Source organism: Nematostella vectensis, chromosome 12 (genome assembly GCF_932526225.1).
Source record: "Nematostella vectensis chromosome 12, jaNemVect1.1, whole genome shotgun sequence".
Lineage (NCBI taxonomy): Eukaryota > Metazoa > Cnidaria > Anthozoa > Actiniaria > Edwardsiidae > Nematostella > Nematostella vectensis.
Window position 1 is genome coordinate 2,750,913 of NC_064045.1, and position 23,134 is coordinate 2,774,046.

Sequence of the window (23,134 nt, forward strand, 5' to 3'; positions counted from 1 at the left end):
AAGGCACTTAAGGTGAGGAAGTGGAATAAAGGCATTCCAAGAGTCAGCCAACAAGAATTACATTTCCTTTATCTTTATTTAAATTGTTGCAGACATATACAACTTGGACCAACCCTGAGTTTGCAACATATTCAATGTCCCTTTTTTGCACTATTCAGGTAAAAGAAAATTCTTTACTGCTTTTCTTTTTTAGACATGTCTGGATAAAACGAATGACCAAAATACCCACCCCTACCCATTGATTAGCTCTGGCCAAATGATTCCCAAGCCTGTGTACAATATCCTGCTGCCAAGCCATCCTAAGTGTTAGTCTAAAGGCTCATTTAGACAGCATAATTGAGTCGTATGCGACCTGGCTACGACGTCTTATCCATGAATTACACACTACGGCATTCATAGTCAAGCATCGCAGCAGTGTCATAGACTGATTTACACCCTACAACTTGAAATGTAGAGGTACCTCAAGCAACTCGTATTCAACTAAATCGTGCCGTCTAAAGGGAGGGATTTTATACTGACACTGAGAACAACTGCACAAGAGACTGGCATAGCAAGGGCAAAGGAGCTTGGCTGGCTGCATGCAAAGAATTAAAACGTTTTTCACTTGCCTTATTCCCCAAGTCTTTTTTTCCCTGCCAGTACCTTGCACTAGCTTTACAGGCTCAAGTTTGGAATTAGGTGCTAATATAGTTACCCACCAATAATATCAAATTGTTTAAAAGACCATACGAAATAGTCTAAATAATTGAGTAAATATTAATCTTATGGCAGAACAATACCAAAAATACCTACCTATGTTATCAACAACTGTTTATAACATAATTCCATGTTAAGTTGCTGTCTATTGTGGCCATAATTCAGGAACTGCAAGACACGTTTTTGTTTGACTTGTTGCACATTCTCCTCTTGAAACATTATCTTGTATTGAGTTTTATGTGGAAAGTTTATGGAAACTGAAAATTAAAAATTATTGTTCCCACCAGCTACTATCAGGGCTTTCAATTATGCTGTTGTTTATGGAATGATAACATGGTCCAAATGTTACAACAGAGAAAACAAATTCCAGGCTTGGTGCAAAAACCAAACATGTTTCAATGAAGAAACCACAAACAAACGAAAGTAATGAAAAACTTTTAAATAGCTGACAAAGGTAAGCGAGTTCACAGTCCTTACTACGTCCTTAATACAACATGGACCTTGGGGTTTTATGTAATGGTTTGGAAGAGAAACTTCATGAAGTATTGTTGAACCCCTTCAAACTGGAGACATTTCCCTGTGAGCCTTTCAAATCCTCCGATTGATTCTATTATTTTCTGCATTTTTGTCCCCTTAGTCCGTACGATGTCTGTAATAGCTGGGTGTGTGTAAGGCAAGAGTTCCTCTACTCCCTACCAGCTGTCACCTGCCTATTACCCCAGGTGTGATTGATGGGAATCTATTGTCATCAGAAATCTACTGTCATCAGAGTAATGACATCCCTGGGCAGTGTCCTAATTACACATGCATCCCTAACTGTTTGCATCTGTTGGCGTTGATGTGGTCTTTGGGGGGCTGTTGTTTGGTGGATTTTTGGAATTAGGGGTTGAAGCAGTGAATGAGCCATCGGCATCTTCATCTTGCACTTGCATGCGATATTTGTAGGTCTTCTCTGTTGTATCAAGGTGACCTGGGGTAGAAAAAACACTGATCAGCCACTTTGCAAGAGAACTTTAGGATAAATGACATGTATATTTGTACCTTAAGATAAGTGACATGCGTACCGTAAATGACCTAATAGAACGCCTCTGATCTAATGAACACCCCCCCCCCCCCAAGCTTGGGTCAGTACGCAGCTCTTACAAGCTGCAATTTGATTGGGCAAATGAACAATATCTGCACCTCGACACAAAGAACGAGAAGAATAGAGACAAAAGAACTCCTTTGTAGAACAAAGATAATAGGAGACAAAGCAGCTGCGTACTTACTCCTAAGCTTACAATTTTGTAATAAACGCCCCTCTCTAATAAACGCCCATTCTATTAAACACCCCCTCCCCCGCTCCCTTCCCTGTCAGCTTTAAAACAAACGACATAGGAATTCAGGAAATATAAATGGTAATTTTTAAAATTAAAATTAATATTGCCATCTTGCTTAATCAACACCGGTAAGCGAGTAGCGTCTTGTTCAATGTCAAGTCTAAAATGAGGGTACTGCTCTCTAGCGTTACTGATCTCATTGCTAAGGATGTCACCAATTTCTTTTCGTTTTGTCCTCCAAGTGTAGCATCCAGGAATAACAAGGTCTACTTCTCTTTTCTGTTTACCGCATACTTGCACCGCTAAATTATTGCATTCGTCGCACGGTAAACGCTTGCTACGCAGGCTATATTTTAAAGTGAACCTGGCTGAGACTAGAACTCCACTGCACTTGAATGGATTTGTTATATTTTCATATTTTGTAAAGAACGCCCCTTTCTAATAAATGCCTCCTATCTAATGAACGCACCCCCCCCCCCCCTCGGACCATCAAAATTTAATAAACGCCCCAGGTCATTTACGGTACCTGATGATAAGTGACATGCGTATCTGATGATACATTAAATGTGCACCTGATGATAAGTAACATTTGTACCTGATAATATGGTAAATACAATATGTATCTGATGACAAATTAAATGTGTATCTGATGACAAGTTACATATGTACCTGATGACAAGTTACATGTGTACCTGATGATAAGTTAAATGTGCACCTGAGGATATGGTAAATACAGTATGTACCTGATGATAAGTTAACTGTGTACCTAATGATAACTTACATGTGTAACTGTTGATAAGTTAAATGTGTACCTTATGATATGGTAAATACACCATGTACCTGACAATAAGTTAAATGTGTACCTGGGATATGGTAAATACATTATGTACCTGATGATAAGTTACATGTGTACATGAGGATATGGTTAATACAGTATGTACCTGATGACAAGTTACATGTGTACCTGAGGATAAGTTACACATGTGCCTGATGGTAAGTTAAATGTGTACCTAAGGGTAAGTTAAATGTGTACCTGATAATAAGTTACATGTGTCCCTGAAGATATGGTAAATACAGTACTGTATGTTCCTGATGATAAGTGAAATATGTACCTAAGGATAAGTTACATGTGTACCTGAGGATATGGTAAATAAAGTATGTACCCAATGATAAGTTAAATGTGTACCTGATGATAAGTTACATGTGTATCTGATGATAAGTTACATGTGTACCTGATGATAAGTTACATGTGTACCCGATGATAAGTTAAATGTGTACTTGATAATAAGTTAAATGGGTAACTGTTGATAAGTGAACTGATGATAAGTTACAATAAATACAAAAAGCCCAAGTCGTGTTCATGAACCAGAAAATGAATACAATACACCAAAAACTGGAATTCGACTCTGCCAAATTTTCTTCTTTAATAAGACTTCTTCAGGGCAGACTATATTGGTGATAAGTTACATGTGTACCTGAGGATATGTTAAATAAAGTATGTACCTGATGATAAGTTACATGTGTACCTGATGATAAGTTGAAGGTCCTTCCTTGGATGCTGTCCTTGGGAGGTGGAGACCACCAATTAACGAGTGATGAAACAATTGGAACTTGCCGCAGTACGCCCTAATGACCAACCACAAGTAAATGTATTAAAAAAAACATCTCGTGTGTCTGGCTTAATCTACACTGCAAGCAGCAATGGCCGAAAAAACTACAGAAGCACAAGATGACAAGAGTAGCAAGACAATAAATCATCTGTTCTTATGACCAAATTACTAGAGACCATATCATTTGTATAGCAGCATCAACAACATTAGTAGCACAATAACAGCAGTAACCCAATAACATCATAACAGGGTAACAACTGCTACCTATAAGAGGACCAGCTTCAAGAATAAAAGCAGTTTATAGACAATGCCATGCATTAATTTGTCAGTGTAATCAATCCTCACAAGAGGACAAACGAAACAATAACTATTAACATCATTAGACCACGACAACAAAAGGGGCAAGTAATAGCAATTTCCTTCTTAGGGTTAGAATTCTTAAAGGATAATTTAAAAATGAGACCCCTTTTAAAAAAGATCACTAAATAATTGAAATTGCGTTATTTCAAGTGATGCTAGTGTTCAGACCCTTTCTAGCTGTTGCATGATTTTGTTCATAAGAACTATATACTTCCATTCCTCACAGATTTATGTACCTCTTCTATAAGTCGGTTTTCACTTTCCTTGACAAGGTCTTTTTGAGCAGCCTCGATCCCCTTCTGTACCATTTCTGTCATCTGTTCCAGGAACTAAACACCATGACATTAGTTTATATGAGACAGCTCAACTTCATTTTCTCTCTTGTAAGCTGATAATCCTAATCCTGAAATGTGCTTGCCTATAATGGCTAATGCATAACAGGCTTGTTTTGCTCACCTGTCTCTACCAAGCGGAGCTTGAGTTCTTTTCTAATTTTCAAAAGAGTATCAAAAAAGTGTGACATTTTTTTTTGTGAAAATCGAACATCCCTCCTTTTTCTAAGTATCATCAGAGGTGGATAGTCCTAAGTACTGGAGATCTTTAATTTTCCAAAGGATGGGTGTTATTGGAGGGTTGAATTTATTACACAAAGACAATGTGGGATGATCTTCACATTACCTTGCTTGAATCAGAAAGTTCTTCTGCTGTTGTACACAGAAATCCAACAAGTTCACTCACTTCTGACGTGGATCCCACCTGAAGTAAGCAACAACAACAGAGTGACCAACGTATTACGTGACTTGACCTCTTTGAAGTCTATGTAGCCAAGCTGGTGCAGTAGCAATACATACAACAGAGTGACCCGCTACATGACTTGACCTTGTTGAAGTCTATGTAGCCAAGCTGATGCAGTAGCAATACATACAACAGAGTGACCTGCTACATGACTTGACCTTGTTGAAGTCTATGTAGCCAAGCTGATGCAGTAGCAATACATACAACAGAGTGACCTGCTACATGACTTGACATTGTTGAAGTCTATGTAGCCAAGCTGATGCAGTAGCAATACATACAACAGAGTGACCTGCTACATGACTTGACATTGTTGAAGTCTATGTAGCCAAGCTGATGCAGTAGCAATACATACAACAGAGTGACCTGCTACATGACTTGACCTTGTTGAAGTCTATGTAGCCAAGCTGATGCAGTAGCAATACATACAACAGAGTGACCTGCTACATGACTTGACCTCGTTGAAGTCTATGTAGCCAAGCTGATGCAGTAGCAATTTTCGTGGTAAAACAATATGTATACCTAATAATATTCACCTTTATTGAAGTTTTTGCATAGTAGTCAGCTGAGGTTGTACCATTACAAACAGTGTGACTTCCATGGTAAAACAGTGTTCCATTACCTCGCCTTTCACATAAAAGTCCAGCTGACGATTTACCATATATGACTGCTTTGTAGGAATAAAGTTGTATGTAGTAATCACCTTGTTTAAGTTGATGCATAATAGCCCATTTTGCATAACACCCTCTGTGAACACTTCTGGTTTGCGTGACACCTACCATGAACTTCTCAGTGTGTTTCATTATATTTGACTGCTACATAAGAACAGTGCTGTACCTGTACTAACCTTGTTAAAGTTGATGCATAATAGCCCAGTTTGGGTAGCCCCCTGAGTAAACACCTCTGGGTGTGTGCAATTAAAAAAATGATTGCTATGTAAAACAATATCGTAGGCAGTACACACCTTGTTAAAGTTGATGCATATTAGCCCAGTTTGCGTAACACCCTCCGTGAACACCTCTGGGTGTGTCTCCATCACCTTTGCAAGGATTTCCTTGTTTAGATTTTGCAGTTCCATCTTCTTTGCTCCTGTGAGTTTCTCTACATTCTTCTCCTGCCAATACTGAGGGAAGCACCTGAGGAAGACATAAATGAGCAGGCTATCAGCACATTTAGGGAGTTACTGTACATGCATAAGTTTCTTGCAACTCGCAACAAAAATTGTTCATGTAACATTACTAATTGGCTTACATAAGAGACGCCACAGTTGATGGTCCATCTGCCTCAGTAATGACAACGTGTTCTTTTCCTTCCAATGAAGATCTGACAGCTAACTGAGCCAACAATATGTTATCCATAAAAACCTGAAACAGAAATGCCATCATCAGGGACAGAAGAGCACAGGAATCGCATCAGAATGGGGACAGCAAAACACAGGGTTACCATCAGGATGGGGAGAGCAAAGCACAGGAATCCCATCAGAATAGGGACAGCAATACACAGGAAAACCATCAGGAAGGGGAAAGCAAAGGACAGGAATACAACCAGGATGGGGACAGCAATGCACAGGGGGACCATCAGGATGGGGAAAGCAAAACAGGAATACCATATCAGTATGAGGACAGCAAAACACAGGGAACAGAGATCAACTCTAAACTGGAAAAAAAACCTATCAAGTGGAAATATCTTAGGGTCCTGGCCGTGTACGCAGTTCTACTCAAGGTTAAACCAATCAGCTATCGAGCAATGACTTGGGGTTTGCACTGCGCAGATCTGCGCGGTTTGAGCCAATCAGACGTAAAAGATCTCGGTGACGTCAAGGAGGTGTTGACACACAATAACCAGACTACTCTGTATGACATAAATATCTGGTTATTACATGTCAACAGAGGTCAAAGCCTTTGTTAATTCTCAAACAAAAGGTAAAACAAAACCTCTGAAAGTCTCTGAACGAGAACACCTTTCTTTGACTAAATAAATACAAACGCATTTCATAACGCATTTCATAACGAGCCCAAAATTTCTCAAAATATGAGAGTACTTAACAGATAATTGAGAAGTACTCTGGATATAGCGACACGTTTATTTTTAAACAATATGTTTGAGTTAAAATACGAAACTAAGCCGAGTAGATTAACCAAGTGGCAAGGACAAGGGCATAGCTGCTCTGCATGCGCTAGGTACCACGTCCCTGTTACCAGTTCACGTGGGTTCCGATATCACGCTAAATACAGGATTTGCTGATACATGAGCAGTCCTGCGCGAAAGGAAGTGAATAATTGTATCATTACTGGCTAATGTGAGCGCAGGACTGCGCTTTTTGTTTTGTGATCACTTGCAATGATAAGCACTCCAACTCGCGTTGCCTTGCGTTACAGCCGGCTTGATCATTCCGAGTTTACTGTTAAGCGACCAAAGATGGATATTTGTATGGTTGCATGCGCATTTACAATGACTTTGTCCATGGAAGGGATAGCAAAAGATAATCGAAAGCAAAGTAACAAGTCCGCCGTAGCCGATAAAGGCTTGCCAAGCTCCCAGTTGAAATTGGAAACTAAAGCAAGGACTCTTCTGGGATACAAGGTAATTAAAGAAATAAGAAAGGCATTATATTGGAGTTAATCGATTAACTCTAAGGAGGAGATACACGAAGGATGTTCCAGTACATGAGAACACTGTTCTTAATGCGCCAAAACAATCCCGCCAAATTAGCACCCTTCAAGTAAGCTAAAAATAATACACATATCAAACACAAAAAGGATCAATTTGAGAAACTATAATAATAAAAGAAGACCTGTGGAAATAATGTCGCTCCTCTTTAGCTTCTTTTAGTCAAAGAAGGTGTTTTCGTTCAGAGACTTTCAGAGGTTTTGTTTTACCTTTTGTTTGAGAATTAACAAAGGCTTTGACCTCTGTTGACATGTAATAACCAGATATTTATGTCATACAGAGTAGTCTGGTTATTGTATGTCAACACCTCCTTGATGTCACCGAGATCTATAACCTCTGATTGGCTCAAACCGCGCAGATCTGCGCCGTGCAAACCCCAAATCATAGCTCGATAGCTAATTGGTTTAACCTTGAGCAGAACTGCGTACGGGGCCAGGACCCTAAGATGTTTCCACTTAATAGTTTTTTTTCCAGTTTAGAGTTGATCTCTGTTAGGGATGCTATCAGGCAGTTTGGAAGAAACATGAATCATACCACTTGTTCCTTCAGACAAGCCACAAAGTTGTCAATATGATCTGACGTTGTCCCCATAACTGAAAGTACAACCAAAAAGTTATCAGAGTAAACAGAGTTGGTATGGACAAGGCCAACATGTGTTTGTCAATGCAGCATTCTCAATATCAGACATCAGTATTCTTACCTCTAGCGGTAGAGAGAGGACTGAAGCGAAGACATTGGCCTTCTTTAGGAATATCTATGACTTCAATTGCCACTGACGGCTCTGCCACAGCTAGCTGCTCCGCCAACTGAACACAGTTATGCAGAGAAAGTTATCAGAAAGAGCAAGTAAAATGAGACCACCCATTGGTTTGGCATGTGATTGTCTTAAATGATTACTCCTTTTAGGCAAACTGTTGTATCAACACCAGCCTCAAAAAGCTATTAGCATGTTATGTCAGTTAGCGTCAGTGTGTGGTTCCCAAATGAAATAAGTGTGTTTCTGTGCAATAGGTGTGTTCATAATGGATACACAGGGCACTAGCGGCACATTTAACTAACACACACACACACACACACATAGGTATAATTACATGATAAACTCACTCTTCTATTCATGGCATCTTGAACATGTGGTGGTACTTCTCCACTGTCTGATGAGTTTGTTGACAAGTCCACATCATCTGGTGTAAGCAATCATGACACAGTGATTGAGAAAGAATGCTTTTTACATATGATACAGTCTTGCATTCATGTGTGTGGGGGGAGGGCACTCTCCTATATTCACTGCACGGAGACATGCTGCAAGGTAGGGTTTATGACCTTCTCTGTCCTGAACAAAGTTCCAATTTTGTTACTCTGCTTTGATGTGAATTTTCATCACAGAACTTCTGCTTTTACCACAGTCATCTGTCCTTATGGTTTGCTAGTTCAGGTTATGTTAGTTCAGAAATTTGTCTTAAACAGTGTAAGGGTTACAGGGTTACCCTCGCCATTACCCCTAGACCCAAAAAGGGCTGAGGACCCCCCACTGAGTAACTCCCATTTTTCTCAGCTGTGCTGATATTTCTCCTTTTCCACAGGCTTATCCACAGCCTACTAATGAACACAATACAAACTCACCTTGGTCGTCATCATCGCCACTCCCCTCAGGGCTCCCAGATGACTGACTGTGTGAGGATGAGGGTGATGCACGGTAATGGAACACTACTGCTAGAGATGTGCAGTGCGGCTGTGCCTGGATCATATAGAATCAGAGTAAACAGCTATTACTAACATTTTGATAGTCTAGTACTGTACTGTTGAATCAGAGTAAACAGCTATTACTAACATTTTGATAGTCTAGTACTGTACTCTTGAATCAGAGTAAACAGCTATTACTAACATTTTGATAGTCTTGTACTGTACTGTTGAATCAGAGTAAACAGCTATTACTAACATTTTGATAGTCTAGTACTGTACTGTTGAATCAGAGTAAACAGCTATTACTAACATTTTGATAGTCTTGTACTGTACTGTTGAATCAGAGTAAACAGCTATTACTAACATTTTGATAGTCTAGTACTGTACTGTTGAATCAGAGTAAACAGCTATTACTAACATTTTGATAGTCTTGTACTGTACTGTTGAATCAGAGTAAACAGCTATTACTAACATTTTGATAGTCTTGTACTGTACTGTTGAATCAGAGTAAACAGCTATTACTAACATTTTGATAGTCTTGTACTGTACTGTTGAATCAGAGTAAACAGCTATTACTTACATTTTGATAGTCTAGTACTGTACTGTTGAATCAGAGTAAACAGCTATTACTAACATTTTGATAGTCTTGTACTGTACTGTTAAATCAGAGTAAACAGCTATTACTAACATTTTGATAGTCTAGTACTGTACTGTTGAATCAGAGTAAACAGCTATTACTAACATTTTGATAGTCTTGTACTGTACTGTTAAATCAGAGTAAACAGCTATTACTAACATTTTGATAGTCTAGTACTGTACTGTTGAATCAGAGTAAACAGCTATTACTAACATTTTGATAGTCTAGTACTGTACTGTTGAATCAGAGTAAACAGCTATTTCTAATACTTTTGGTAGTCTAGTATTGTTAAATGAGTCAGGAGAGTTCCAGCATGGCTGAAGTTTCATCTGACACCTGATGAGGAGGTAATGCATTTTTTCTATTTCATACCAACTTAGTTAGATCCATGTTTTTTTCTCTGCAATCTTGCTGTGAATAGCCAAAAGTTTATTTTCTAGAGTTTTTGGCTTGCTTGCCTCGCTGCAATCTCCCAGTGCCTTATGCCTAGGATGGTCTTCATTTATATATACCATTGTAGGCATCCATCCCCCCCCCAAAAAAAAACACCCACCCACCCCCCCTCCCATCCCTCCCAGTGGCAACACTGGTTAGATGACAATACTGACTCTTGGGTAGGTAGACTAGATAAGCCAAGCAACTTTCCTTGGTATTCTTTTTCTTGTAAAGAAAATTATTTCACAATCAAAACTGCCTTAATCCTAGCAAGGAAAGGATTAATCTATTGATCCTAGCAAGGAAAGGATTAATCTACAATCCTATGCTTGATATTTCCACCGAAAACTGTGAATTCTGGCGCTAGAACACAATTGATCCAGCACAAATCTGACATATTGTGCAGTAAAACATGTGAAAGGATACCAATTTTAGTAAAAAAATTTCCCTCAACCCAGGACTCCAGAGTTTTTCTTAAACCCTGATTTGGCTTATTACCATTCTTTTAATGCTTGGAAGACTATCTAAACTCAAGCTTAATTGCTGTGAAAGCTGTGCAGAATCCATGATCATCTGTCGCATTTTATCAACACCTGTGAACCAATGAGTACATACACATGTGAATCAATGTGTACATACACATGTAAATCAATCAGTACATACACTTGTAAAACAATGTGTACATACACCTAATCAATGAGTACATACACATGTAAATCAATATGTGTAATACACGTGTAAATCAACGAGTAAATACAGGTGTAACAAGACGCAATGAAAAATATTCAAATAAGCTCGTTTCACAACAAATAAGGCAGGGTATTCATTGAGGTACTTAGCAGTATCAAACAAAACATAAAATGCAACTTTTGAGGTTTGATGTGACTATCATGAAAATGTGTGGCTTTTATCCCAGCAGTCAAAGATAATGCAAGAATAGTCAAGGAAGAATTTATTGAAAAAGCCAAATCTTGGAGGTTAGCATTTCAGCTCACAGTATTAGTGTTTTTGATAGAGAAAAACAGTCTGGAATGCAAGGGAACTGATGGCCATTGAACAAAATCATGATTTCTTTAGTATACTGTATCTCTCACAATGTGCATAAGGTTTTCCTGTCATGTAACACAATATTATAAATGTGTATCCGTGTATAATAGAGGAGGATCCAAATAAAGTATTCCAATTAAGATCTTTAGGAAAGGGGCCAAATTCTCTTTTCTTAATGAATGTTCAGGATAAAATCAGGTTAGAGGGCAATGGTTATGCTGCCATAAAGAGCCTCACCAATATTCTGTACACTAATCCATAGCGGTAACACAGAAAGATGCTCAGGACATAGAGGTTGGGTCAGCCCAGAGGCCTCAGCCTGGAATTAAGGACAAAGTAAAGAATTATGTTGGAATGAGCAAAACCAACTACAATAGGGGACTTGCGCTAAGAGATCAGGGCAAAGTAAAGAGTTATGTTGGGATGAGCAAAACCAACTACAATAGGGGACTTGCGCTAAGTGATCAGGACAAAGTGAAGAGTTATGTTGGGATTGAGGACAAAGGAAAGAGCTATGTTGGGATGAGCAAAACCAACTACAATAGCGGACTTGCGCTAAGAGATCAGGGCAAAGTAAAGAGTTATGTTGGAATGAGCAAAACTAACTACAATAGGGGACTTGCGCTAAGAGATCAGGGCAAAGTAAAGAGTTATGTTGGAATGAGCAAAACCAGCTACAATAGGGGACTTGCGCTAAGAGATCAGGGCAAAGTAAAGAGTTATGTTGGAATGAGCAAAACCAACTACAATAGGGGACTTGTGCTAAGAGATCAGGGCAAAGTAAAGAGTTATGTTGGGATGAGCAAAACCAACTACAATAGGGGACTTGCACTAAGAGATCATGGGGAAAGTAAAGAGTTATGTTGGGATGAGCAAAACCAACTACAATAGGGGACTTGCACTAAGAGATCAGGGCAAAGTAAAGAGTTATGTTGGGATGAGCAAAACCAACTACAATAGGGGACTTGCGCTAAGAGATCAGGGCAAAGTAAAGAGTTGTGTTGGAATTAAGGACAAAGTAAAGAGTTATGTTGGGATGAGCAAAACCAGCTACAATAGGGGACTTGCGCTAAGAGATCAGGGCAAAGTAAAGAGCTATGTTGGGATGAGCAAAACCAGCTACAATAGGGGACTTGCGCTAAGAGATCAGGGCAAAGTAAAGAGTTATGTTGGAATGAGCAAAACCAACTACAATAGGGGAATTGTGCTAAGAGATCAGGGCAAAGTAAAGAGTTATGTTGGGATGAGCAAAACCAGCTACAATAGGGGGACTTGCACTAAGAGATCAGGGCAAAGTAAAGAGTTAGGTTGGGATGAGCAAAACCAGCTACAATAGGGGACTTGCGCTAAGAGATCAGGGCAAAGTAAAGAGTTATGTTGGGATGAGCAAAACCAGCTACAATAGGGGAATTGTGCTAAGAGATCAGGGCAAAGTAAAGAGTTCTGTTGGGATGAGCAAAACCAACTACAATAGGGGAATTGTGCTAAGAGATCATGGCAAAGTAAAGAGTTATGTTGGAATGAGCAAAACCAGCTACAATAGGGGAATTGTGCTAAGAGATCAGGGCAAAGTAAAGAGTTCTGTTGGGATGAGCAAAACCAACTACAATAGGGGACTTGCGCTAAGAGATCAGGGCAAAGTAAAGAGTTCTGTTGGGATGAGCAAAACCAACTACAATAGGGGACTTGCGCTAAGAGATCACGTGACTGTTTGGGTGGCAAAATAGCATGCACTCAGGCTTTTAGCGGCAAAATAACTGCAACAAAAGAAACCTATTTAGCGCTTACAAATAAAGTAAGAAAGTTTTTCAGAAAGGCTTTATTTTCATTAGAAGATTTAATTTTTTTTAACATTCACAGGCATAACAGCCACAGCAATTTCTGGGTTTTCTTTTGGCTTGAATTTGACACCTCAAAAGTCATGTGATCTCTAAGCGAAAGTCCCCTATTCAAAATAATATGAGATTGTAAAAAAGAGAGATAAGGTCTTTACTATAAAGGAAGGGTAAGAATAGCCAGGAATTTTGAGTAGGGGAATGGGTTTCTGCAATTGGGGTGTGGGGGAACTGTCATTCCCTAATAGGATCTCTAGACACACAATGAGAGTATGATATATTAATAACTTCAGTCTTACCAGAACAGGATCTTTCGCACGAAAAAATGTCTAGAAATATCTGTTAGGGAGAAATAGTGAATAACCATAATCTGACATCATGTGGGTAACACGTCCTGGAGTATTGTCTTATAAGGATTATCACAAAGCGACAGTTTTGTGTGAGTTAGGGCTTGCCCATGAAAGGGATATCTTTGATCATTTATAAAAGGATACAGTGTAAGGCACTCCAGGTAAGCCTAGCCACTTGGAGAGATTAAGAGTCATGCTGTCACAGGAGGTGGCCATCTGGAAGGGATGATCAAAACATACAAGTATAATAACATTTTGGCTCCTGCATCTTACAATTCCACATGTCTGACAATATCATTTACAGTATGTGGTCCTATTTTAATGACACCTATAAACAGACATTTTTAAAAGAAAAATAATAAAGTTTTAGCTTTCAAAATTACTTTTCAACCTTAATGCAATGGATGGATGCTACTGAGAACGCCAAAGTTTTTTTTTGACGACTTTTTGATAGGTTTTTAATAGATGTTCCATCGAATACATATATTAATTGTTCATGAATAATTGCTGTCATAAATAGGGCTACAAACCAAACATCCCATTTCTTGTTACTCAAAGTCAAGTAACCAATTCCTCCCCTTCAATTTATCACTTTATTACTACACATGAACACCCATACCTTGAGAGATGGTGGGACTGTTTGTACACATGAACACCCATACCTTGAGAGATGGTGGGACTGTTTGTAGCGCCAGCGCAGCCAGTGTATCCCTAATAAACAAACAGTATGGATCAAAGACATATTTTTTATCAAAACTATGAACTTTCAGTTTACACTAGGGGAAACAGAGTATTATCAATCTTATAGTGTAACACACCGTAGCATGACTATCAGTACAAGTTTTGACATACCAATTATAGAATGCAAGAGTCACATTTCTGATTTGCACAATCTTTATAGGGGGTTCAATCATGTTCTGATGGGCACTTTTAAGAGCTGGTTGGTTAATAAAGCTCATGTTGATCAGATAGTACGTTTCTTGCATCCTTATTGCATAGCTGTCAACCCAGCTTGGACAGAAATCTTGTGAAATCAGGTGAAATACAGTAAATATGTGAACAAACCCAAGGGAGCCAGTGCAAGGGAATACAGAGAATGTATGAGCATTCTCACAAAAAATAGGCTTGTGATGAGGTTCAAAATCTAATGACACCCACCTAATGTTGGTTAGTTGACAGCTATGTCATTGATTTTAATTGGTTTACTGTCACAGCAACCAGTGACACTATTTTCTTCAGATTCTATTATTCCCAATCAATTTGCTATGTACAGTACACAACATTTCAAGCTTCCATTAAATTAGTGGACACTGCACTTTGACCACCAAGACAGTTTGGAAAAGTTAGCCAATCATGAGGTGACAAGAATAACAGAAAAACCTGAAATCCCTTTGAAAGGTACAGCACTAGAACTACAGCAAGGAACTGCTTGGAACTACCATGACCTGTCTGTTAGATATGACATCATTTTGGTGTTGGCACTCAGCCATCAATATGCATGAAGCAACTCCTACCCCTCTGCATGCAGCCATAAGCCATTCTGAGTACACAGCTCACGAAGTCTGCCAAGATTATCAGTATGACCAGCAAGTGGTGTGCCTGGAAACATATGGGAAACATCAGATATACAGTATTGGTATTTTATGACTTTTCCACTCCTTGCCCTAGTTCTGTTTCACTTCACCTTGCGTTTACCTTACCTTACCTAACCACACCTCACCTCACTACACCATGGCCGCTTCTCACCTCACCTACACCCCACTTTACCTTACCTTTACCATACCCTTCTCACTTCACCTACACCCCACCTCACCTACACCCCACCTCACCTTACCTTTACCTTACCCTTCTCACCTCACCTACACCCCACCTCTCCTACACCCCACCTCACCTTACCTTTACCTTACCCTTCCCACCTCACCTACACCCAACCTTACCTCACCTTTACCTTACACTTCTCACCTCACCTACACCCAACCTCACCTTACCTTTACCTTACCCTTCCCACCTCACCTACACCCAACCTCACCTCACCTTTACCTTATCCTTCTCACCTCACCTCCACCCCATCTTACCTAACCTTACCCTTCTCACCTCCCCTACACCCACCTCATCTTACCTTTACCTTACCCTTCTCAACACACCTACACCCCACCTCACCTTACCTTTACCTTACCCTTCCCACCTCATCTACACCCCATCTTACCTAACCTTATCCTTCTCACCTCACCTACACCCTACCTCATCTTACCTTTACCTTACCCTTCTCAACACACCTACACCCCACCTCACCTTACCTTTACCTTACCCTTCCCACCTCACCTACACCCAACCTCACCTCACCTTTACCTTACCCTTTTCACCTCACCTACACCCAACCTCACCTTACCCTTACCTTACCCTTCCCACCTTACCTTTACCTTACCCTTCCCACCTCACCTACACCCAACCTCACCTCACCTTTACCTTACCCTTCTCACCTCACCTCCACCCCATCTTACCTAACCTTATCCTTCTCACCTCACCTACACCCTACCTCATCTTACCTTTACCTTACCCTTCTCAACACACCTACACCCCACCTCACCTTACATTTACCTTACCCTTCTCGCCTCACCTACACCCCCCCTCACCTTACCTTTACCTTACCCTTTTCACCTCAACTACACCCCATCTCACCTAACCCTTCTCACCTCACCTACACCCAACCTCACCTCACCTTTACCTTACCCTTCTCACCTCACCTCCACCCCACCTCACCTTACCTTTACCTTACCCTTCTCACCTCACCTCCACCCCACCTCACCTTACCTTTACCTTACCCTTCCCACTTCATCTACACCCCACCTTACATTTACCTTACCTTTCTCACCTCACCTACACCCTACCTCACCTTACCTTTACCTTACCCTTCTCACCTCACCAACACCCCACCTCACCTTACATTTACCTTACCTTTCCCACCTCACCTAGACCCCATCTCACCTAGACCTCACCTCACCTTTACCTTACCCTTCTCGCCTCACCTACATCCCCCTCACCTTACCTTTACCTTACCCTTCCCATCTCACTTACACCCCACCTCACCTTAACTTTACCTTACCCTTCCCACCTCACCTACACCCCACTTTACCATGCCTTTACCTTACCCTTCCCACCTCACCTACACCCCACCTCACCTTACCTTTACCTTACCCTTTTCACCTCACCTTCACCCCAACTTACCTTACCTTTACCTTACCCTTTTCACCTCACCTACACGCCACTTTACCATGCCTTTACCTTACCCTTCCCACCTCACCTACACCCTACCTCACCTTACCTTTACCTTACCCTTTTCACCTCACCTTCACCTAAACTTACCTTACCTTTACCTTACCCTTTTCACCTCACCTACACCCCACTTTACCATGCCTTTACCTTACCCTTCCCACCTCACCTACACCCCAACTCACCTTTACCTTTGTCTTACCCTTCCCACCTCATCTACACCCCACCTCACCTTATCCATCTCACATAACCTACACCCCACTTTAACATGCCTTTACCTTACCCTTGCCACCTCACTTACACCCCTACTCACCTTACCTTGCCCTTCTCACCTCACCTCACCTCCACCCCACCTCACCTTACCTTTACCTTACTTTCTCACTTCACCTACACCCCACCTCACCTTTACCTTACCCTTCTCACCTCACCTCCACCCCACCTCACCTTACCTTCACCTTACCCTTCCCACCTCACCTACACCCCACCTCACCTTACCTTTACCCTACTCTTCCCACCTCACCTACACCCCACCTCACCTTACCTTTGTCTTACCCTTCCCACCTCATCTACACCCCACCTCACCTTATCTAACCAACACCTCATTTCAGCTCACTTTTATTTCCACTCACCTCACCTCACCACCTCACCTTACCTTATACATAACCACACCTTCCTTTACTGCATCTTCACCCGACCTCACATTACCACACTTCACATCCACCTCACCTCTCCTAACCACACCTTTCCTCACCTTTACCTCATGTTTATCTCAACTCCACCAAACCTCACCTTACCTGATCCTCACCTCACTTTACCATAACTTGCCCTTATGTACTTTATTTATCCCTCTCTACCTGATCCTCACCTCACTTTACCATAACTTGCCCTTATGTACTTTTTTATCCCTCTCTACCTGGTCCTCACCTCACTTTACCATAACTTGCCCTTATGTACTTTATTTATCCCTCTCTACCTGATCCTCACCTCACTTTACCATAACTTGCCCTTATGTACTTTATTTATCCCTCTCTACTTTACCATACATGGACAGGCCAGTACTCCACAGTTTATACAAGCAGGAAAGAGGCCCTTGGGAAATATTGTATGTTTGGTGCTGGGCTCTATACCTGCATATGCTATTAACATCAGAGGTGTCTTGCCACAGGACACATCGTCATGGAAAAGACGCTCAAAGGCAGCAACATCCTACAAATAAAGCAACCTCATCTACATGTTGGAAATATGGTGTGACAGCAGATAACAAGAGAGAAGTGTTCATCAGGGGCATGACTGGACACTTATCACCTTAAAGCTAGCCACCCAAATTTTGCTAATATATGGCTACTCGGTGTATTTCAGTACATTTTATTTGCCTTTAAAACAGATTGCCCAAACGTCAGCTATATATCAGAAAACAGCTGAAGACTGCACTGCTGAAGTGGCATGACTTACTGTTGTATGTCTTGATCCAAAAACAGTATTACATGGGACTGGAAACAAAACAAAAACACTCATTTTGAACTACTATACTAGCTCTTGATGGACAATAATATTGGTCATTTCAACCTTACTGACAAGGTACATGTAGAGGGTAGATGTTTTAAAACATGCTGCATAAGAGTTCAATCTCAATGTTTGACAAACATTTTTTTAAATATTTTGCCAGGCCTTTACATTTTTCTGGGAAGGAAAAATGCACAAATTAAAGAAATCTGAACAATACTAGTGTTTCCAGTATTCTACAATATTTGACAATTTTCAAAAATAAAAATAAGAATTTTGTATTCCACAAAGTAGTTATATACTGTACCAGCTCACCTTTGCATATGCTGGACTGAGGTAACCCAAGCTGTAAACAGATGCACAAAGGCAATCAATAGGTGATGAAAACTACTTATGTAATAAGTATGTATATTATGTAATAATATGTAATATGTATGTAATAATAATTTGACTTGTACTTTGTACGCTCATTGCCCATGTAAATTGGATCCCCAGAGATGATCATTTTTCTTTCGAACAATTGCCAGGAAATAACATTTTTAAATAAAATAGAGACTAAAAAAATGTAAATAGATTTTTTTAAAACATACTAAATTTTAACACACACAAACAGAATTTCTAGACAAGTCTGTATTTTATAATACAGAGAAATTCAGCACCAATAAATTATTAATTTTAACACACACAAACAGAATTTCTAGACAAGTCTGTATTTTATAATACAGAGAAATTCAGCACCAATAAATTATTAATTTATATATTCTAGGAAGAGTGATTTGAATAGCATCTTCAAGGTAAGATGACTTAAACTGTTAGTATAACCACCACATACAACACTGTACCTGACTGCAGAGGTAAGGCCCCAGACCATGCGCTGCCGCTGTGCTGATGTATATCACTGGCGGTCTGGACAGAGATGAAAAACATATACATCAATTACACCTATTTTCAGATAACGTGACAATTAGAGGATCCTTGTGATGTAGCCACCAGTGCTTTATTGGTATCAAATAAATGAGCAGATGAACGTCAATAAAAACAACTCCAGGTTTAGAGTATCGGCCACACCCTAACCCCTTCATTATCAAAATTCAAATGCGCATTGAGAATAACCCGTCCTAGCATGCGCTCAACAAGTCAAATTCACGGCAGAGAAACAGAGATACTATCCAGGTTTTGACAAGGAATCAAACCTGTTTCAGCAGAGATGACAGGTCCCATGCACTGAAATGCTTAGACACAGGCCACCTGTGGTGATAGGCCCCATAACGCAAACATGCCCACATGTGATACCCATAATAGAATGATGCATTAGGGGTTAGGGTTAGAGGGGAACGAAGCTAAAAACATATCTTTTCTATCAATCACAGTAACACACTTAGGCTGCAGTAACCCCAAGTTCTCACACAAACGTTATGCAGTACAAAGTATTTAATATACACAGATACATCTTATATATCCAGTTAATATGGTAACTAGGCCAATGGATAAACACACAGGCAACAGCTGTCCCTCCATGGTACCCTGCCCAGGGTTTGTAGCCCACTAGAGAGGACACTCCAGCGTCATCGCAAGAGGTTGACTCCAAATGGGATAAACACAAAATTTCTAATAGGTGTCCCTATCCCTAACCAGGCATGGTACTGTTATAACCAGTATGTAAATGGGATCACGCTGTACCTACATACTGGGTATAGACATAGTACTGTGTAATAACCAGCAAATGAGGGTACATACCGGGTATACAGCGCAGTAAATCCTTCTGTCCCGTACTTGGGGTATTTTACAAGAAGTGCTAACCGGCAGACTGTTTATGAAAAGCAAAATACATTTTAACATGACAAACTTTTACGTAAACATCATTTTCCATCCAATGTTTTCAGAGCAATACTGTACCTTTTGTAAGGCCCTCCCATCTGCTGTCATGGAAACTTGCTGAGCCATTGTCATACCTGGAGCACAAAACAAAACAAGTTTATGTGCATTGCCAAAAAAATACATAAATAATCCAGACATGTTAGAATGCATTCTAAAAGTATGTAAAGGACTTTCTTTCCGTTCTTGACACTGCTTTATTCCAAATAAAATCATTCAACAATTAATTAATTTGGAAAGCTATTCTACCCCGCCTTGGTATAACTAGAAAGACTACATAAACTATAGAAAACCTATATGGGACCCGGCAAGGGAAAAATGTTTTTGGGCAAATCTGGACGATCAACGAACGCTTTTTCTTAATGATGGAATGATATTGTTAATAATGAGGGAACAATGTTGCTTCATTATATCGTTCAGAAACAATCTTGTTTCGGGCCACAATCGGAAGAACATTTATCAATGGCGGGATTGAGCAGCTGAAACCACAAACTTCTGTTTCAAATCAGAATATTTATTTTAACAAATTTTTCACTCATACAAACTCTGTAACAAGCCTACTGAACCTACACTCTCAGTGAGCCTGGGCTACCTTTGCTTTACTATGACGGCTTTGTGCTTGCTAATTAATTTGCACATCAAAAAGACAACCCCTAAAAAAGATCTCCTATATCTGAGCTTAAATTCACCTTTACGATCATCACTATAAAGTGTTCTAATTGATTATGAGCCGTATGCAAACTAAGAAAGGGAGTCGGCTAATTTACTTGTCTTTGCAAAACAACAACGTGTTGCTTTTAATGTAACACAGACTAAGCTGAAATATAGCTCAAAATTAGAATTAGCAAACCAAGCATTTCTCAAGGGAATGTTGTCATTTTGGAAACGATTATTAAAAATCAGAAGAATGCTTTTTTACTTTTTTGACAGGTTTTTTTTTCGCACTGAAAAACATTTTTCAAATACCTGAAAGAAGTTCTTGTCTTCGTGAAGCAAATCTTTTCTTCGGATAAACGATCAGAAAAACTTTTTCACCTTCGAGTGTTAACCTCGGTGAAGAACGATTTTAAAAACAGGGGAACGATTTTGTCTTTGGAAAAAAAACGATAATGCCTTCAGACAAACGATCTAGATTTTAGAGAAACGATCTCGTAGAAACCTGATATGGTTCTGAATATCGTAAAAGCGTTCTGCATAATCTGTCAAACTATATTTTTCTTTCATAGCCCAAACGCTTTTTCTCTAGTGTACGTTTTGCCTTGCCAGGTCACATATGGTAAAGACATGCTTCAAATCAACACAAGGTTGGTAAAGTATGCTGTACACCTCTGTGAAACAGAGTAGTTGTGTTGACATTTCAAACTTCGGCCCTTCATCGTTAGCCTTGCTACAACATACTTTTTCAACCTTGTGTGGACTGATAGCTTTCAAAACTCACCCAAACATTTTAGCAAGCCAGTGTGAGCAGTCGGATCGTATACATGCTGAGAGGCGTTTGACTTGCTGTTCCTCTAAAAGGGAGAGGTATGCAGCCAGAGCACAAGAGGTGACGCTAGCGTGGGTATACTGATCCATCTGGTAATAATACCTGCACATGAAACAGGCAAGCATTTCAAATCTCAAAATAATGCCCTCGAAAACAGGAAAATACCCTATGCTATATAGACTCTGTCTAATAGAGGGAAAGATTGGTGGGAGTCAGTGGATTCTTATTTTTTCTCACTTACTGCCTTGTAGTTCGGTCATGGCTCACCAAGTCGATAACTTCAGTCAAGACTTTGCTCAATTCTGGATGGCTAGAACAGAAGCAAAATGAAAAGAAAATTTAGTAAAATAAAACTCCTAGAATAACTTGTCAAATCAATGCTTTAAAATAAATTAAAAAACCCATTTTGACCACATCATTTGTCATTTGATGATTAATTAACTTGTTTTTAGCTTAGGTATTATTGTCCCCAGTAGAATGACCCTTTTATTATCGACACCAGTGGCATAAGTACCTATATCCTTAACTGCTAGGTCACCATGGTAACCAGGCCATGATGTCTACACTGCTTTTATCTCTACATTAGCTACATTATGTTTCTTTAAGCTATATATCTTTTTTAGGTCTGGGAAATTTTGGATTACACCCCCCCTCTCCCTGGGTCTTAAAAGCATGGCTACTAAAATAATCAAATTTCATTTGTCATGTGACAGACCTGCAAGCAGAGAATACAACATAAATATGTGTACAAAAATTTACAAATTTCTCAATTTCTAAACTTGTCATGACAATAAAAAGTGATATTTAATGAAAAAATCAAACATTAAACATCACAATGCAAGCCATATATATATATCTTTCTGCTGTTTAATTACTTCAAGGACCCAAATACTCTTAAGAAAATGGACACCCGTCTAAAAAATGAGGTGATATAAAATAAGTTACAAATTTATTCAGTTGCATGCAGAAAATCAAAGTAACCAAATTGAGACAAACAATGTCCTTACCTAGAGCTAGATTCCCTTGCAAATATCGCTTGCACACACGTCTGTATTTGCTCATTCATTTTCTGATAGAAAAACCAATCAAGAAATTGGAACGCCGACACAAAATCAGCTGAATGAACAAGTGATTGAACATAATAAAAACTGGGAAACAAAGAAAGATACATACAAGATAACAAATTCAAACATTAACACCATAGAGATAGACATACATACCTCGACACTCAGTTGGGTCAGTTTCGAGTCATTTTGAGTATCGTTGTTAGAGTTGTCGTTTCTGCTCCCTTCGCTTGGAATTACACTTCCTTCGTCCGCCATCTTGATTTTTTCAGCCACGCAATCACACGTGACGTCATCAGCTCTATATAAGGAAAAAGCTTACACAGGGTACCCAAATAGTTGTAGTTTATTTCAATCATACAAGGGCGATAGGAACAGAGTTTGTTAGGCTAAATTCTTATAATAAACCAGGAAATTCCCACTTATTTGGCTGAATTTACCTTGTTTGCGACGCGCTCTCCGTGTTTGATTAGAAAATCCGTTCAAGAACTGATCTACTACCTAT

At 39.7% G+C, this 23,134-nt stretch overlaps 1 protein-coding gene and 1 long non-coding RNA gene across 2 annotated transcripts; both read right to left on the bottom strand.

Moving 5' to 3' along the window:
• Positions 1–57: 57 nt before the first annotated feature.
• Positions 58–22,943, bottom strand: LOC5499414 (putative pyridoxal-dependent decarboxylase domain-containing protein 2). Its single transcript, XM_048719748.1, has 26 exons — positions 22,786–22,943; positions 22,573–22,634; positions 21,807–21,875; positions 21,518–21,667; positions 20,101–20,156; positions 19,942–20,011; positions 19,047–19,110; positions 18,520–18,550; positions 18,154–18,191; positions 17,829–17,907; positions 14,946–15,030; positions 14,094–14,142; positions 13,576–13,647; positions 13,381–13,410; positions 11,484–11,565; positions 10,698–10,792; positions 9,068–9,182; positions 8,552–8,628; positions 8,148–8,253; positions 7,982–8,040; positions 6,029–6,141; positions 5,742–5,913; positions 4,664–4,741; positions 4,222–4,314; positions 3,542–3,641; positions 58–1,666 (listed from the first exon to the last, which is right to left on the bottom strand). Exons 1-26 carry the CDS (start codon positions 22,885–22,887, stop codon positions 1,509–1,511), a joined length of 2,205 nt encoding a protein of 734 aa, XP_048575705.1. The 5' UTR covers positions 22,888–22,943; the 3' UTR covers positions 58–1,508.
• On the bottom strand, positions 17,492–17,820 carry LOC125557306. The gene is made up of 2 exons (XR_007305220.1): positions 17,626–17,820; positions 17,492–17,566 (listed from the first exon to the last, which is right to left on the bottom strand). It is a non-coding gene; the product is annotated as an uncharacterized LOC125557306 (long non-coding RNA).
• Positions 22,944–23,134: the final 191 nt, after the last annotated feature.